The sequence below is a fragment of the Rhincodon typus genome, chromosome 3, assembly GCF_021869965.1.
Source record: "Rhincodon typus isolate 14 chromosome 3, sRhiTyp1.1, whole genome shotgun sequence".
In the NCBI taxonomy this organism is placed as follows: domain Eukaryota; kingdom Metazoa; phylum Chordata; class Chondrichthyes; order Orectolobiformes; family Rhincodontidae; genus Rhincodon; species Rhincodon typus.
Window position 1 is genome coordinate 12,821,939 of NC_063334.1, and position 17,428 is coordinate 12,839,366.

The 17,428-nt window shown below is 40.0% G+C and overlaps 1 protein-coding gene across 4 annotated transcripts in view; it reads left to right on the plus strand.

Moving 5' to 3' along the window:
- The first annotated feature begins 1,046 nt into the window (after positions 1-1,046).
- Positions 1,047-17,428, plus strand: part of LOC109917118 (low-density lipoprotein receptor-related protein 2-like) — a 99,279-nt gene continuing 82,897 nt past the window's right edge. For 3 of the 4 annotated variants that reach the window (XM_048594569.1, XM_048594587.1, XM_048594576.1), the window contains exons 1-14: positions 1,047-1,223; positions 3,500-3,622; positions 4,551-4,919; positions 6,068-6,184; positions 6,271-6,393; positions 6,956-7,075; positions 7,489-7,614; positions 8,242-8,413; positions 11,185-11,409; positions 11,777-11,895; positions 11,972-12,111; positions 13,312-13,453; positions 14,521-14,667; positions 17,042-17,167. In XM_048594569.1, the coding sequence (XP_048450526.1) occupies positions 1,157-1,223; positions 3,500-3,622; positions 4,551-4,919; positions 6,068-6,184; positions 6,271-6,393; positions 6,956-7,075; positions 7,489-7,614; positions 8,242-8,413; positions 11,185-11,409; positions 11,777-11,895; positions 11,972-12,111; positions 13,312-13,453; positions 14,521-14,667; positions 17,042-17,167 (2,116 nt within the window). In that variant the 5' untranslated portion in view covers positions 1,047-1,156. The remainder of the gene's footprint in view (positions 1,224-3,499; positions 3,623-4,550; positions 4,920-6,067; positions 6,185-6,270; positions 6,394-6,955; positions 7,076-7,488; positions 7,615-8,241; positions 8,414-11,184; positions 11,410-11,776; positions 11,896-11,971; positions 12,112-13,311; positions 13,454-14,520; positions 14,668-17,041; positions 17,168-17,428) is intronic. The other variant, XM_048594581.1, reaches the window with a different exon arrangement.

Consider the following 17,428-nt stretch of genomic DNA (forward strand, 5'->3'; position numbering starts at 1 on the left):
CCCCTCCCCCATTTCTGAAGAAGGGTCTAGACCTGAAACATCAGCTTCCCTGCTCCTCTGATGCTGCTTGGCCTGCTGTGTTCATCCAGCTCTACACCTTGTTGTCTCTGATTCCAGGTTTGGCAGGATTGTGAGGAGAGGTTGGTTTGACTGGGTCTGTATTTACTATAGTTTAGAAGGATGAGAGAGGATCTGATTGAAACATATAAAATTTAAACAGGGCTAGCCAGATGAGATGCAGGGAGGGTGGAAAGTCTGGAACTAAGGGGCATGGTCTCGAGATACAGGGTAGGCCATTCAAGACGGAAAGGAGGAAAGATTTCTTCACTCAGAGAGTAGTGGACCCATGGAATTCTCTACCACAGAAGGCTATGGAGGCCAAATCACTGAAATTACTCCAAAAAAAGTTTTTTTTTTACTTTTGAAGACATCCAAAGGATCGGGGGCAAAATGATCTCTCAATGATACCCAGTGTTTATTTAGGGTGGTGTGAGAATTCCAGAATAGGATTTTGACTGTATGAATATTGATGTAATATAACCTCAGCCAAAATGTTTCTAAATATGTAAGCATGTTAGAATAATCAAATATGATTTTAGATTTCATTTAATAAGTTCACATCAAATGATCTGTGTGCCATACAGCTAAAGAATCTTGGGCCACATTGGTAATGTCCCTGTCTCTGAGCCAGGTGGCCCATGTTCAAGTCCCATATGCTTTACAGGTGTGTAATAATATTCCTGAACAAGTTGATTAGAAAATATTTTTACCATATACCTCCTCCTACAGGACGTTGTGCCTATTTTTAATAAACTCATTCAGACATGAGTGGGTGGGACTTAAACCCAGCTTTCAGGCTCAGACACATCCACTGGACTGCAAGAACCACTAGTAATAAGAACAGATTGCAATTAGGTTAATGAGGCCCGATTGATCAATCGTCATTAAGCAGCAATGCCAATAGATAGTATCGATAGGTTAACCAGGCGACCCAATAGCCAGTCAATTGTCGGAAGGCGAAAAAAAGATTAAATAGCGTGCAGTGCTGTATTGTTTAGGTGAGTTAGAAAGGGGAAAAGGATAAATAAAGTCAGAGTAGTTAGTCGTGAGGAGCAGGTACAGGGTTTTTACAGCCACGTTCCCTCCGGCTAATGATATGGTCCCCTTTCGAGTTGCCGTGTTACTGCTTGCCTTATGTTCCTATTCTCCCACCAGAGTAAATGGTGAGTAACGGGACTTTATGTTAAACATTGCTAGAGTTTTGTTAGAGAAAAATCATTTGTGTGACAGTACCTCGAGGGTGACGGAATAAGCGACAAATAATCTCCGCAAGTGAATGAGTGTATGATCCCAAAGCATCGAATTTGTAAGAGAATTTCCTTTACTTGCTAGTCAGTCTGACTGACCGTTTTCCCCCTGCTGTCAGCAAGCAAATTACTTTAGATTTGATTATTAAATCACTTTTTAAATGAAATTGCACGTTCTATTACACACTCTGCTCACAAGGCAGAATTGTGTTTACTGATGACAAAGGAATGTGTAAAATGGTGTTGTGCCCGTTAGAGTTGTACAGTTTATAGACTGATAAGTAAAACCTACATTCGCTCTTTTTGTTCTAAAATGCGCTTTTTGGGTCTAAACTTGCCCCATGAACAGGCATGTTAATCTCTTGGAAACAATTCTACCATTCAGTTTGATTGGAATTTTTTTTGTATAAAACGCACTTGTATTCACCATTGTTTAAAACTGCTATCACTGTAGAGCAGCATATGGAGTCCTCACCTTCTAGCCCTTGTATGTAGCGGTCTCCCAACTTCATTCCTGGGAAGTTTTGAGTACGCACTTTCTAAGACACTGCCTCCTATCAGAGTCCCAAGTAGTTGTACTGATTTAACTCTTCACCCCATCAGTTCTACTTTAAGAGCTTGGATCAAATCAGCCTTTTTCATTTGAATTTAAAATTCAGGATCTTGTTTTGTATTTATTTAATCTTTGACAGAGATTTCTAGACAAAAATTCTTGCTAAGACATTAATGCCCTAGTTTTTTTTTAACTAGCTCTAAGTCTAGCCTAACCAGGGCCTTATAGCTGAAGTGTAACTCCTCACTCCCATTCTAGTCATTTGATTGAACATGCCAGTTATTAAGACTTTCAATTATGTTCCATCCTGGAGGGCCAGTCTCCTTTATAGCTTCCACTTTCTAGCTTTTCTGTGGGTATTGAGGCAACTTGTGTTTTTATTTTTGGGAGGTGAGTAGATGGCCTCTCATTTAACTTAAAAGCTACTTTCTTGTAGCTTATGCATTCATATAATCTCTTGATATATTTTTAAAATAGCATTTAAGATGCTGTTTTCATCTGTGTATGCATGTGGCATATCTTTGCCACCTACAAATGTTGGTATTGCTTTCTAAGTGGGTAAGTGTTAATATGAGGCTTTAGATTTATTATCATGGATGCATGATTTTTATTTAATTAGCTGCAATTTTGAGCTAGTTTGGATCTTGTACTGAAAATGAACTTACTGAGATAAGTAAGCATTAAGAAAAATGGCCTCGACTAGCCTGGTGATCCACTGATGTGTCATTGCAACACATGGTGTATGATGCTTTGTTAGTATATCACCCTCACTCTTCATCCTTTTAGAATCACTTCATTCCTCTACCCACTGCCTTTCCTCTAATTCAGGTGTAAGCATAATGGGCCATCCAAAGCAGGTGCTGAGCAGCTAACTTCCCAAAGTTTCTTTAGGGAGTGCCTTCCAAACCCATGAATGCCTAGAAGGACAAGACCAGTCAAGGCATGGAAATGCTACTTGGCTACTTGCCATCCTGATTTGGAAATGTATTGCTGGTCCTTCAGTGTCACTAGGTCAAATCCTGCAATTCCCTCTAATGGAGCTGTGGCACTTCCTACATGCACTGGTGTTCAAAAAGGTAGCTCTCTGCCATTTTCTCAAGGGCAAATAGGGACAAGCATAAAGGCTGATCCAGCCAGTGATACCTACACCCCAAAGGTGTTTTTTTTTTTTTTGAAAAAAAATCCACTTGGGCAATAGAGAACTCCATGTTGCATTGCACTAGGTGCACTCTAGCTGAAAGCTGGGCTAAGGAGGGTGTTAAGGGAAAAACATGATCAAGTAGAAATATTATTCTATAGAATCATAGATTCCCTGCAGTAGAAACAGGTCACGTGGCTCATCGAATTCACACCAATCCTCCAAGAGCAGCTCACCCAGACCCTACCCTATAACCCTGCATCTCCCACAGATAGTCCACCTAGCCTGCTCGGAATATTACTCAGCACTTTATGTCCAGGAATGTTCAAGTTCTAAGCTCATGTAATACAAGCTTGTTTATCTTTGATCTCTGTGTAATCTGAGTGCCAAACTCTAAGACCAAGTCTGATTAAAAGTTAATATAACTGGCCCACCCTCCAAATGTTAAGGTGGGAATGCTGAAGCAATACTGCAAGTAATTCTGGTTATGTCTTGTTCCAGGCACACACACATGTCGAGCCAGTGAAGTACGTTGTAGTTCTGGCACTCTGCAGTGTATTCCTGTCTCCTGGAAATGTGATGGTGTAAAAGACTGTGGTGATGGAGGTGATGAGGAGAACTGTGGTGGGTATCTTAAATTTAGTGGAACTACCTCAGTCTAGCAGAGAATGAGTAGATATTAACTTTGTAGCACAACTGAACAACTTTCAAGTTTACAATAGACTTTGTCTATTTTTTTGGTCAAGATAACAATGATATCAAAGTTGTTCAAAACAATCTGCATCCATAACTTTCTGTGCACAATTGGGCAACAAGTCTGTCTTTCCTTTTTTGTAAAGATCTGAGTTGCTTACAAAGAAAAGCAATCCACTACAATCTCTAACTTTGAGCACTTTTTTGGTGCCAATCTGAAGCATATATATTGCAAGAGGCACTACTGTCACTTGTGCGCCTCTACATTATTTTGGGATAGCTGTACTATGATGGAATGTATGAATTGCCATTCAAAAAAATGGCCTGTATTTTAGCACTAATACATGCACCATCCAGTCTGTCCTCCTAAACTTGCACTTTGCACAGTTTTACCACAGTATGTATTCAAATGCAGGATGGTGCAGCAATAAGTCATAGGACCAGTCATCTGGAAGCTGATACTCATAGGGACACTGGTTTAAATCTCAACAGCTGGTGGAATAAGAATGCTGTCAATAAATCTGGATTAGAAGGGTCTGTAATGCTGATCATGAAATGTAGTAAAAATGTATGATTCTCTAATGCCCATGTTCTTTTAAAGGAGGAAAGTTTGCTGGCCTGCATGTAACTTTAGATCCACAGCAATGTGGCTGACATTTTGTCTTCTGAATGGCCTAGCAAGTCACTCACTTTAACAAATAAAAGCATGTCCAATCAATCTATTAGTGACTGGAAGTGGGCAACAAATTTTTTTTGCATGCTACATTAACATGCATGAAGGAAAAATTTGACTTCTATACTGTCAGGTATAGCTTCTGGCTTAAAAGGAAAGAATAAATCAATGTTTGTTCTCTTCCAGGCATCCTTACTTGTAATCCATTAGAGTTTACTTGTACCAGTGGTCGATGCATATCCAAACAGTTTCGTTGCGATGGTGCAGATGACTGTGGTGATGGAAGTGATGAAAAAGGCTGTGAATCACCTACCTGTGGCCTGAATGAGTTTCAGTGCAACAATTCCCAATGCATCCCCTTGAATTTGGTGTGTGATACCAACACTGACTGTGCTGATAAATCTGATGAAGCTCCAGACAAGTGTGGCTATACACTTCCAATCGTGACTTGTTCTCCTGCTGAGTTCTTGTGTGATTCTGGTGAATGCATTCACCAGCAGTGGTACTGTGATGGAGAGAGAGACTGCAACGATGGAAGTGATGAAACAAAATGTCGTAAGTTCACTGTTTCCAGACTGAAAGTTGTTGCTTCTAATGTTCCTGATTATTTTAGTCTTTCTTCCTTCAATTTGTTTTGTTTGGTTTTCTGCACAAGTAGCAATAGTATTTACTGTCTCTAACATAATGGGCTGGGACAGTTTCCTCCGTGTCAGAGGCTGAGGTGTAACCTTTAGATGTTTATAGAATCATGAGCCCCATAGATAGGGTGAATAGTTGGGTCTTTCCCCAGGATAGGGGAGTTCAAACAGAGCAAAACTTAAGAAACCTAAGGGTCAACTTTTTCATGCAAGGGTGATGCACGTATGGAATGACTTGCTGGAAAAGTGTTGGAGGCTGGCACAATTACTGCATCTAAAAGGCATCTGGATGGGCACATGGAAGGGTTTAGAGCAATGTAGGCCAAGTGCTGGCAAATGAGACCAGATTAATTTACCATATCTGGTCAGCATGGATGGGTTGTACTGAAGGGTCTATTTCTCATGCTGTACAGTTCTGACTTCTGATTTTTGATTTGAACTTTCATGAGTAAGTCTGGTAATTAGTGCATAGAAGCAGAAATTGAATCTGAACAAGTAATTCAATATTATTGTCTGGCTCCTAAACTACAGTTACTCAGAACTGAGTACAGCTGTGGAACTAGCTATTGCTCTAGGGGCCCTCCTTATTTCTAGAGTGGGACATCAACCCATCACATTGACTCTGACTTGAGCACATAAAACAGGCCTTTTGTGCTGCCTTTCAAGAAGATACTCAAAGGATCTTTGACTTCTGGAGTCAAAAGTTCCATGATATCATTTGAATAACTGGAGTTACCCCTGATGTCTGAGCTGACCAAGATTAATCTTTTAATCAACAAGCCATTAAATCTGGTCACTTTCAAAACTCTATTTAACAATAAGTACTCTAATTTCGCAGCTTTAGAATAGCACTAAAATCCTTGGTTAAAATTTTTTCATTTAAAACATCAATGACACAACCAATTAATCCAGTTCTACAGATTAACTTTGATTTGTGTGGTACTAGAGAATATTTTAAAACACCATAAGCACTAATAGCATACTAGATTTGGTTCTTGGTACAGATTTTTCAATGTGCTACTTTGACTTTGTTTCTTCAATGTTTAAACTTTGATTTTTTTTTAGCATCTGAAACATGCAAATCTGGCTACTTCAGATGTGATAATAACTGTGTACCTGACAGCAAGAAATGCAATCACTTTATTGATTGCATTGATGGAAGTGATGAGCTCAACTGTGAAAGTAAGTACACACTTAATTTCAGTAAGTTTTTTGGGGGTTTTTTGAGCTCCCTGGCTGAAAACTGATTTTGGTTTCCTCTCTACCAGCTACAGAGTGTACAGGGCCTTATGACTTCAGATGTCATACTGGAGAATGTATCAACATAACCCAAGTGTGCAACCAGCAACAAGATTGTAAGGACTGGAGTGACGAGCCCCTCAAAGAATGCAGTATGTGGCTTAAAACTTGTAGTTTCCTATGGTCCTCCAATTTCAATGAATCTTGATTTCCTGATTGAAAGAAATACTGAACTAGAAGTCTAACTTTGTAAATGTTGAGCTTTCTAAATTTCCTTTTCCTGTAAGGACAGGGAGGAGGGGAAACTAAATGCATTAGGCTATTATCTCCATTAACTTTTTCAAATACCTTAGTCTGAACTGTTCTTGATTTAAAACAGTAAATTTACCTCCTTTTTTCTATGCCAGTCACTCTTCTTGACTCAAATTTTCCTCCAATGTGCCAGAATGTTAATAGCTCTTGGATTGCAATAACTAGATTAAACAGAACACCATGTAAATGTTAGGACAGTATTCTTCCTCTGTCTGTTTAAAATGATCCCAATGTGGCATTTAATGCAGAAGGTGACCAAGAATAGAACCTTTTGACACGAAGGCACAGTTAAAACTTTCCCTCTTTGCACTGTCTGCACATGGGAACATGCATCAGCTGCTTAGTAAATAGCCAGGCTTATTTTTTCAATGAAGAAGCATAAACTGTTTTTTTGTTTTCTAGATGCAAATGAATGCCTTGTGAACAATGGTGGCTGTTCTCACATCTGCAGAGATCTTGTCATTGGTTATGAGTGTAAATGTCCACCTGGCTTTGAACTAGTTGACCAACACTCCTGTGCAGGCAAGTTCCATTCAGTAAATCTCACCTCATTATCCCAGATTGTGAATTTGATGGGACCTCAAGCCCCATCTCCTACCCACTAACCTCATCCTGCCTCCTTGACCTGCCCATGCTCCCTGGACCGACCTATCCCCTCCCTAACTCCCCACCTATGTTCACCTTTACTGGCTCCAAACCTGACTCTTTGACCTGTCTATCTTCTCCTTTACCCATCTTCTGTCTACCTCCCCCTCCCTAATTATTTCAGAATCCCCTTACCCTCCCCCATTTCTGAAGAAGGGTCTTGACCTGAAACATCAGCTTTTCTGCTGTTGGCCTGCTGTGTTCATCCAGCTCTAAACCGTGTTATCTCTCACTCCAGCATCTGCAGTTCCTACTATCTGTGAATTTGATGGTGGTTTTTCCTTTTGTAGATGTTGACGAATGCCAAAATCCAGAAACCTGCAGTCAAATTTGCCTTAATTTAGTTGGAAGCTACCAATGTGAATGTTTGAAAGGATATCATGTAGATCCAATCAATGGGGCTTGCAAGGCTGTAGGTAAGTTAAATTTACTGTTATTACAAACACTGTAATGATCTAAATTTCAGGTATTAATCTTTTAGACATGAATGAAGGTGAGCTTGCAGACTGCAAGTCTCCACTAATAATGGTCTCGACAAAGCACCTTTTCCAGTTTGTAAATATTACATACACTTGACTAAAATTAGGTTTCATTCTACATCCTGACCACTAAACTGATCTCAGTAGATTGCAACAAGGGAGACTGGGGTTATTCAGGTGGCTGCAATGAACATGACAGCCATAAACCTATTGAATGGCAGAGCAGGCTCAAAGGGCTGAATGGCCTAGTCCTCCTGTACAGTCTCTTCTCTGCATTGTGTTGTCCAATATATATAGCTTGCACTTTATTTGAAAACATTAACCACAACCTTTTATTGGGCTTCTGTTATTAGCACTATTAGTACTTGGTCTGTTACACAGTTGTTTAAACTAGTACTACTACTACCTCAGTCCTCCTCCATCTTCCGTCAAACATGGAAGGGATTGTTCAGTTAAGGGATTGCTATTGTTTTCCATAGTGCAGGCATGGTAGAGGCCTTTGATCAGAAAATACAATTGAGGACTTGTGATCCATTTGTTAATGTGTTGCTTGCCTTCAAACAGGAGAAGAGCCATTTTTGGTTTTTACTAATCGTCACAACATCAGGAAAATTGGATTACATCACTTGGAATACACTCAGATAGTTGACCAGCTGAGAAATGCTGTTGCACTTGATGCTGATGTTGCAGCACAGACAATCTTCTGGGCTGACTTGGTACAGCATGCAATTTTCAGGTAAAAATTCTGAAAATCTAATGTTCATTTCAGTCTAACATTAAAATGCCCAAAACCAGAAATGGACAATGTTGAGTAAGTGAAATCCTCACAATCTGAGGGGTGCACTAGATGACTAGTGGTTTAACCTGAGGATGGTCTCACCTTGGGCAAGAGGGGAGGTTGAGAAAATGGGACCTGCATGATAACATCAGCTGGTTCAGCCACTGAACCCAATCAGTGCCTGGTTTGCAATACACAATGACATTTGACCAACCTGAGCTTGGCAAGAGAACTTGACTATTTGAAGACTAGTGTTGAAGTTTCTTGCCTTGTACCCATCAGATTAAGTTGTCAGAAAACCAACATCCTGCACTGCAAGAGGGGAGAGTGTGCATTCTCATCTGGTTTAAGATGTTGGTTTTTTAACTTTCTTTTTCCCAAATTTGAGTGCAAGATGTGTTCAGTCTTCAATGAATTGCTTCTAGAAAAATCTAGAAGTATGGATTTTGCCTTTTTGCAGCGATGGGATCAAATCAAGATTTCAAACTTCCGACCTAGAGTTGGATGTCTCCAATGACAACTAAAGGCATCAATGGATGTGTGTTGACTCCCGAGTCTGGCTTTAAAAAGTTGTCTGCCTTTATTCGGGATTGGAGAATGTGGCCCAAAAGCTTCCTCAAAGCAATTTCTGAGAACAGTTAAATTACACAATGGCTGAAGTGGATCTTAATGGTGGCTGAAATGTTGAGCTGAAGTGACAGATTTCTCTAACTTTAATCTAGTGTTTTGGCTACTTGGAGCCAAGTTTGGTCTGCTTCCACTCCACTTCAGGAAGTGATTCCTCTAGGCTGTGTATTTAAACCTTGATTCAAAGACTTATTCCAATTCCTGAACTGATCAGGGAGAGCTGTTCACCAATCCTCCTGGCTGGCTTATCAAGTCTTTGTGTGGGTCATGAGGCTGCCTCCCCATCAGGGTGAGCATGTCCTGTTTTCAGGGTTCATGCTGCACACTTCTTCTTTTGGAAAGAGAACCAACACTCTATATTTGACCTGAGGTAGTAGGAAATGACCACACCTCCCAAGTCATGAACAATTTCAACTCCCCCCACCCACCCATTCCTTAGATGATTATGTCCATCCTGGGCCACCTCCAGTGCCACAACAATGCCACCCAAAGGTTGCAGGAACAGCACCTCATTTCGCTTGGGAACCTTGCAGCCCAATGGTATCAATGTGGACTTCACAAGCTTCAAAAATCTCCCCTCCCAAAACTAGCCCAGCTCATCCTTGCCTCCTAACCTGTCCTTCCACCCCCACCTCCACCTCATCCTGCCTCCTTGACCTGTCTGTCCTCCCTGGACTGACCTATCCCAATAACTCCCCACCTACATTCCATCCCCTCTCCTCCACCTATCTGCTCCTTTATCCATCTTCCGTCCACCTCCCCTCATTATTTCAGAATCCCCTTCCCCTCCCCCATTTCTGAAGAAGGGTCCAGACCCAAAATGTCAGCTTTCCTGCTCCTCTGCTGTTTGGCCTGCTGTGTTCCTCCAGCTCTAAACTGTTATCTCAGATTCTCAGCATTGGCAGTTCCTACTATCTCTGAAGAAAAATCAGTTAATGTTTTGGAACAAGTGTACCCTCCCTCAGAAGGGTCACTAACTATTCTCTTATCATCTCCATCACTTGATCCAATATGATAGAGTCTGTGCCTGGCAAAATTTCTAATTCTCACTGCTTAGTTCTGTTTTAAATTATCTTGATTATCAGATTAATTTAGTGGTTTTTTTAAACTGAGGATTAGTCAGGTGTTTAGAACTGCATACAATAAGATTCTGGAATGTCAAAAAGCAAATGATGTATGGTGGGAGTGAGGGATCTTTAAAGTGATCAGGTTAGAGCCCTATTGCTGAAGTGGTACAATTTTTAATTTAGTCAGTTGTTGGGATGTTTGTTCAAGCCAGGATTATCTCAAATGCAGTCAATCTTGGTCTGTGTAAGATGTTTAAAGTGTACAATTCAGTGTGACGAGCAACTTGTGTATCAAAAGCTCTTTCTAGCAAACTTCCAGCTTGTTGTTACTTGTGTAACAATTGAATGTTGTATTGTACACTTGAATGTTGCTTTCTTCCAGATGTGGAAATGGATAATTTTTTTACTGTTTTGCAGTAAACTGATATCTTTGACTCTTCTGCCTCCTTGATCTGATACAAGATGGTTGCTGAACTCTGGCTGATTTTTGATTAAAATCAAAATTTGCTGGAAGTTTATTTTGGTCTCTGATTTATTGGAGCAGGCCAATTTGGGGGTACTTGCTCCCTGGCCTCCAATGGAAGGGTTGGAAACATATATATGTGGGACTTGTCTGTGTGGCTCACCAGCCACTCTTCTCATACTGTACCCATTAAGTTAGGGCAATGTCTAATTTGGACACTGCCAGCATAGTCTGAAATTTTTAAAATACCAGATGTTCTTGCCAGATCTGAAACTTTTTGTAGCCTTTAATGGTTTATATTTTACTGGCTAAAGAGTTGCTTAAGTCTTTTGCAATAACTCTTCTGGATCATTGCACTGATCTCTAATGTTGTCACTATTCCAGTTTGTAACATTAGATTGCATGAACTGCAGAAATGAAAGTTGCTTTGCACCTGGTAGCAAAAAGCTCTAATGTGCAGTGTCTGTAGGCTGTGAATGAGATTTATAGCAATCCACTAAAATTTATTACATTTCTAACTCTTCAATTTGAGTTGTTGTCCAGGTTTGCCTAATTTTTTTTGTTTTTTGCAGTGTACTAATTGATAACCAAGATGGTACGCTTGAGATTTCAAGAGTCTTCAGTGATGTATACCTCCCTGTGGGAATTGCTGTAGACTGGATTCATGCCAACATTTATTGGACAGATTCGGGGACTAAAACACTTTCAGTGGGCAATTTCAAGGGAACAAAAAGGAAGATCCTCTTTGAGGACAATCTAAAGGAACCAGCATCTATAGTAGCTGATCCACTAACTGGGTATTGAGAAATTTTTTAACTTCTGTAGCCAGTATCTTCAATTGAGCTTTTTTGTTTTGCTACTTAGCTAATTTAAAGTTTCAGTTAATTAGCATTGCTAACATTTGGGTGGCTTTAACATTTTCATTCCAATATATAGCCAGGCACAAACTATGCAATTTCAAATCCAAGCCCAATGTTTGGCCTTCTATTTACTATTGACTGATCACCCAGTGGGTTTGGATGAGTGAACCTACATACTAGACTAAAGGCTGAGGATATATTGCCATTTAATGTAACAACTTAACTATAGGAACCAACAGTTAATAGCAATCTAGCATCTCCATTTCAACTACAAGCAATTAACTAACTTTTTTTGGATCCAAAGGTTCATATACTGGTCAGACTGGGGCGAACCAGCAAAGATTGAAAAGGCAGGAATGAATGGTGCTGATCGCCAGCTGTTTGTTACTGGTGACCTTTATTGGCCAAATGGCATTACACTTGGTAAGTGGACAACTGAAGACTGCTCTACAGCAATATCTATTCAGATCATATTTATGTGCTCTAAATTTATCCACAGATCTTGTGAAAAGCCGTTTATATTGGGTTGATTCAAAGCTGCACACGCTGTCAAGCATTGATCTAAATGGTCAGGATAGGCGAACTGTATTGAGATCTGAAGAATTCCTTGCTCATCCTCTTGGTGTGGCTATGTTTGAGGTAAGGAATTCATTAATATTGCACTAAGTTGAATGCGAGCAAGTTAGATTAACCAAATTTAGTGCTATACAGCTTCACTTCTAAAGTGAAATGCTGCACCATTTTCCAAGTAAAAGTGGCTAATGGCTGGATAACATAACATCTATCTTTTAACCTGAATAGATATGGACTCCTCCATCTCCAGAATATACAAAGGCCAAACGCTTCAAGGTGCAGAGCTAGATAATACAGTGGTGGTGTGCATACTTTACCAAAGTTATGGCTGTTAGATGCAAACAATGGACATCCACTTCCATATATAGGATGTTGGTGGGGCCTCTTGTGGAGCACTTTGCAGTTCAGGTCTCTGTTATAGAAAGCACATTAAGCAGAGAGGGTTCATTAAAAGACTTACTCTGTTGCAGGGTTTGAGATTATAAAAATAGGCTAGGACTCTTCCTCCTGGAGCATAGGAGGTTGAGAGGTGACTTTTTTCAGGCTTTTAAAAGCCTGGGCATAAATAAGGTGAATGGAAGGGGTCTCCTATCTAGGGTTGGGGGAGAAGGGGGTGGTTGGTGGTGGTGTTCAAAACAAACCTTCTCAAGGTGAGCAGAGATTTTTAAAGACGTGAGGCAATTTGTTCTTGGTGGCTTGAGTGGAATGAACTGCCAGAGGAAGTGATGGATGCAAGTACAGTTTGTCTACAAGACATTTGGGTATTTTCATGAATAAGAAAAGTTGAGGAACATGGGCAGTGTGGGATAAGTTTTTAGTTTGGGAATATCAGTCTACATAGACTAGGTAGACAAAAGGGTCTTTCTATGCTGTATGACTCCATGTACAATGCACTTAAGCATGGAGGCAGCAACTGTAAGAAAACATGCCATTGGAGCAAAAAGTACTTAGCATAATGTATGTATATAGGAGAAATTAGGCCATTTGGCCCATCAAGTCTGCTCTGCCATTCAATCATGGCTGATAAGTTCCTCAACCCCATTCTGTTGCTTTCTCCCTGTAACCCTTGATGATCAAGAACCTATCTAGTGGGAACTTCAGTGTACCACTGCTATTTGACAAGTATCTGTACTAAAAGCTTCCTTTCAAGGTAGCTTCAGGAATAATTGTATTTCTGCCTGCAAGTACAACCTGAAAAACTAAGGTAATTGAATTGTGTTCAATTTTGTGTAGAAGACTGAATTCCTGAATTAACTTTTTTGATAGGATCGTGTGTTTTGGATTGATGGTGAGAATGAAATGATTTATAGTGCCAATAAATTCACAGGCGCTGATGTGGTAACTTTAGCCTCCAACCTTGATGAGCCTCATGATATTATTGTTTATCACAAGTTAAAACAACCATCAGGTAATTTTTTGATTTTGCTATTTTAAAGAAAATATTAAGACTTGCCAGTTATGAAATCTCTCGTTTAGAATGCATGTCCTGCAGCATTCATAAGCTGTAGAAGAAACTTGTGATACCTCACAGCTGAAATGAACTTAATGTGGGGAATCCAAGTATCTTGCAATTTTTGAAAATGTGGCTTGAGGTACTTCAGTACAAAAATTATCTGAAATCTTTGCAGCTGCCCATCTGTCACCCTGGTGAAATGGTGTGCTTGATTGCAATACTGAAACTGGACCTTAATCTACTTGGTCACTGTAACCAAAGTTAATGACCAAAGAAACCATATGTCCATTCCTGCTTGTGACCTGTGCTCCTCTATTGAAAAGAGATGTGCCTCTTATTGCTGTGTTTGTCATATGAAGCTATTAAGCACAAAAAGCTTGCTGCTGAATGTAAAAGTTGCTGTTCTTGCATACTTGCCCTGAATTAGTAGCAATGTCATGTCCATGTGATAACACTTGTGTTTACAGATTCAAATCTGTCAGAACTGACTTTCTGGTCTCAGTATGGTAGCCCTTTTGGATTGGAGTACTTCAAATTTTAAGTGAAGGGCCTTTAAGGCAGGTTTATCTTTGTTTCTGTAGTTGGATAGATACAGAAGTTTCCTAGCTATTCACTAACTGGAATAGCTTGCATGCTGTGTTCAGCTTGTTTCCTAGTCTAGAATGCTAACTGGTTGAACTGATGGCTGCATTAGTTCTTCAGCAAATTTTTTAGCTTGTCTTTGACTTAAAAATAGTCTTACTGTCTTTTTAGTTGCCTTTCCAACTAATGACTGGCATTTGTGGTGGTCTTTTTAAGGGTGACTGACATGTTAAATTCCAACTGCAATTGTACCTCTTTTAAAATGTGGCAAATGGAGAAAATTGTTAACTAGTTAACAGGCAGTGCTCACTTGACAATGTTGAATTTCTGAAATCTAGCTTGGATATTGACCAACTTGTAATGTGGACAAAATTTAAGAAAGTAATCCAAACCCCTATAGCAGTGTCTGGCTTCCTCAGGTTTAATGTGCTTTTCAACAGGTAAAAACCGATGTAATGGGAGTTTGAATGGAGGTTGTGAATACATGTGTCTTCCTGCTCCTCGCATTAGTATTCACTCATCAACATACACTTGTGTCTGTCCAAATGACATGGACTTGAATGCAGATGGAAAATCATGTAGACCAGGTAAAAATCAAAGCAAAGCTTGTGCTAAATATTCTAGTTTTCCACTCGTCCCATTTTTGAGCATTAGGGATGGTTATAAACTTCACAAATGTATTTGCATGTACTGTACTTGAATATGGAGACAAAATGTTTTCTTTCTGATATGAGACAAAAATGAGGTCCTGAGGGGATTCTAATTCCCAATTCAAACATTTGTTTGAGGACCCTTCCTGTTCACCCATTACAAACTTGACCTGGTGCTTAATGTCATTGCAGTTGGAGGTATAGGTAAGACACTTGAATCAATTAACTCTTACTATGTAAAGACTACAGTAGATACTGAGTAAAGGACCTCTTTTCCATGTCAGTGACCATTTCAGCTGATTAGAACAGTGCTAACTTAAGAAGTTGTGGGGAACTCTCTCCTGGCTGGAGTTGGCCAAGCACATTATGTAGGTAAATCATCTCTGCCCTAAGGCATTACTGTCTCTCCTAGAGTGTCCAAGGCTCCTTTTTTTTTTTAGCTGCTTCATCAATCACCTTCACTCCTTTTTTTTTTGAGGTTAGATGTGAGGATGTCACAAGTTAGATTCTCAGAAGCATTTTGAGACTCCTTTGGATACTGGAAACTGACCCTTGTCCATTATGCAGCATGACCTGAACAACAGCCAGGCCTGGACTGATAAATGGCAAATGATATCATTTGACACTTGGGTGTTGATTTCCTTTTTGGAAAAAGTAAATCTAACCATCACCCCTTGATAGTCTGTAACTTTACTGCCATTGAAATGGGGCGGCTCAGTGGTTAGCACTGCTGCCTCAGTGCCAGGGACTCTGGTTCAATTCTGCCCTCGGGTGGCTGTCTGTATGGAGTTTACACATTCTCCCAGTGTCTGCATGGGTTTCCTCCAGATGATCAAGTTTCCTTTCAGTCCAAAGATGTGCAAGCTAGGGGGATTGGCCATGCTAAATTGCCTGTAGTGTTCAAGGATATGTAGATTAGGGGGATGGGTCTAGGTGGGATACTGGTTCTGTGTGGACTTGTTGGGCTGAAGGGCCTGTTTCCACACTGTAGGGATTCCATGAATCCCTCCCTGACATACTGGGGGTTACCATTGACTGACTCAACTGGACAATAACAAACATTCTCTAAGAGCAGGTCAGAATAGGAAGTGTGGCAAGTAAATATGGCTCCCAACCCTTTAATACCTGGCCAATATTCATTAGGCAGATGTCAGGAGTAGCTACACTCTACATGGTGTAGCTTTGACAAATTAATCTTGATACACTCAATGGATGCTTTCTTAGATTGTATCTTCTACCATGTTCAATATTCATTCCTTTTAACAGTGGCAGCAATGTACCACTTGCAAGAGTCATTGTAGTAACTGACCAGACTCCTTTCTTCAACACTTTCCTAAAAGCTGTAGCTTTTACCTCCTGAAAGTCTCTCTGGCAGTAGATGATAGAAACACCAGCTAAACATTCCTCCAGTCCACATGCCCTCCTGACTTGGAAATGTATTGCAATTCTTTCACTGGGTTACAATCCCAGTATTCCCTTCCTAACAGTTGTTTTTGGCTGCACTCCGAACTCTGGTGATTTACAATGGTGGCTCAATATCTTTAGGGCAATTAGGACAGGCATAATTCCAGCCAGCAACACAACAATAAACCAAACCAAAAATGGAAAACCAGTGGTGTACTGGTGGGGGGAAAAGCAATTTTATGAAAAATCCACCAATATAAATATCTTTTAATACAGAAGATTTTAGGCTGTTCCTAAAATGGTTTTAACTAAATGGCAAAGATCACTTGCAGCACCTTGATGGATTAGTATCTGAATTGGTAAATTCTGCAATTTCATTCCAGTTTTTCAACTGCTGGCTTTAAAAATGCACATTCAGTTCAAAGTCTAACACCTGCATGTTAAACACAATAGCATTTATCCTATACAACCTCTTAAACATTTGTGTTCAGCATGGACTGGTTGGACCAAAGGGTACAGTTTAAGGTGAAGTAATGTTTTAATCTTGTTTTTAACAATTAGTATTTAATGTTGTAAACACTAGCCAAGCAACCATTCAGCCTTACTTTAGATTTGGTCAGGACTATGTAATGTCTCAGATTGCCTGGTCAGCAAGTGTTAGGCACAAAATGTATAGGGTTTTGATGGGTCTCCCTACCTCTGAGCCAGGAGACCCAAGTGTCATCTGCTCCAGGTAATATCTCTAAATGGGCTATTCAGTATGTAACTACAAGTGATTTTATGCCTATGCTAATAGAAACATGGAGGTAAAAGCATAGCTGAGTACACATTCTTGACTGCTTAAATCTTGATTTCTCACCAGTTTAAAGTCCTACTTGAAATATTAACTCACAACTTCCTCTGGTAGCTAACACCACCATCTGTGGAGCTTCAGCCTTTGTGTGTCCTGATGGACAATGCCTGCCCCTCAAACTGAAATGTGATGGCCATGCTGACTGTGAGGATGGATCTGATGAAATCCCAGAAACATGCTGTAAGTGTGTGTGCTTTTTGTGTAGTTAGTGACACTGCATTGGATAACCACTCAAACTGGAAGTTGGTTTTTGGCCTTGCTGCTTCGAATGGTTAAGGTAACTTTTTAGTCTGTATGCTAATTACAGCAAAGGAATAATTCCACACTAAGGAAGGGTCCCTGGACCTGAAATACTAACTGATTTCTCTCCACAGATCAGAACTTTATCCAGCAATTTTTTATTTAAAGCACCTGCAGTTCTTGACTCTCCATTTGAGAATT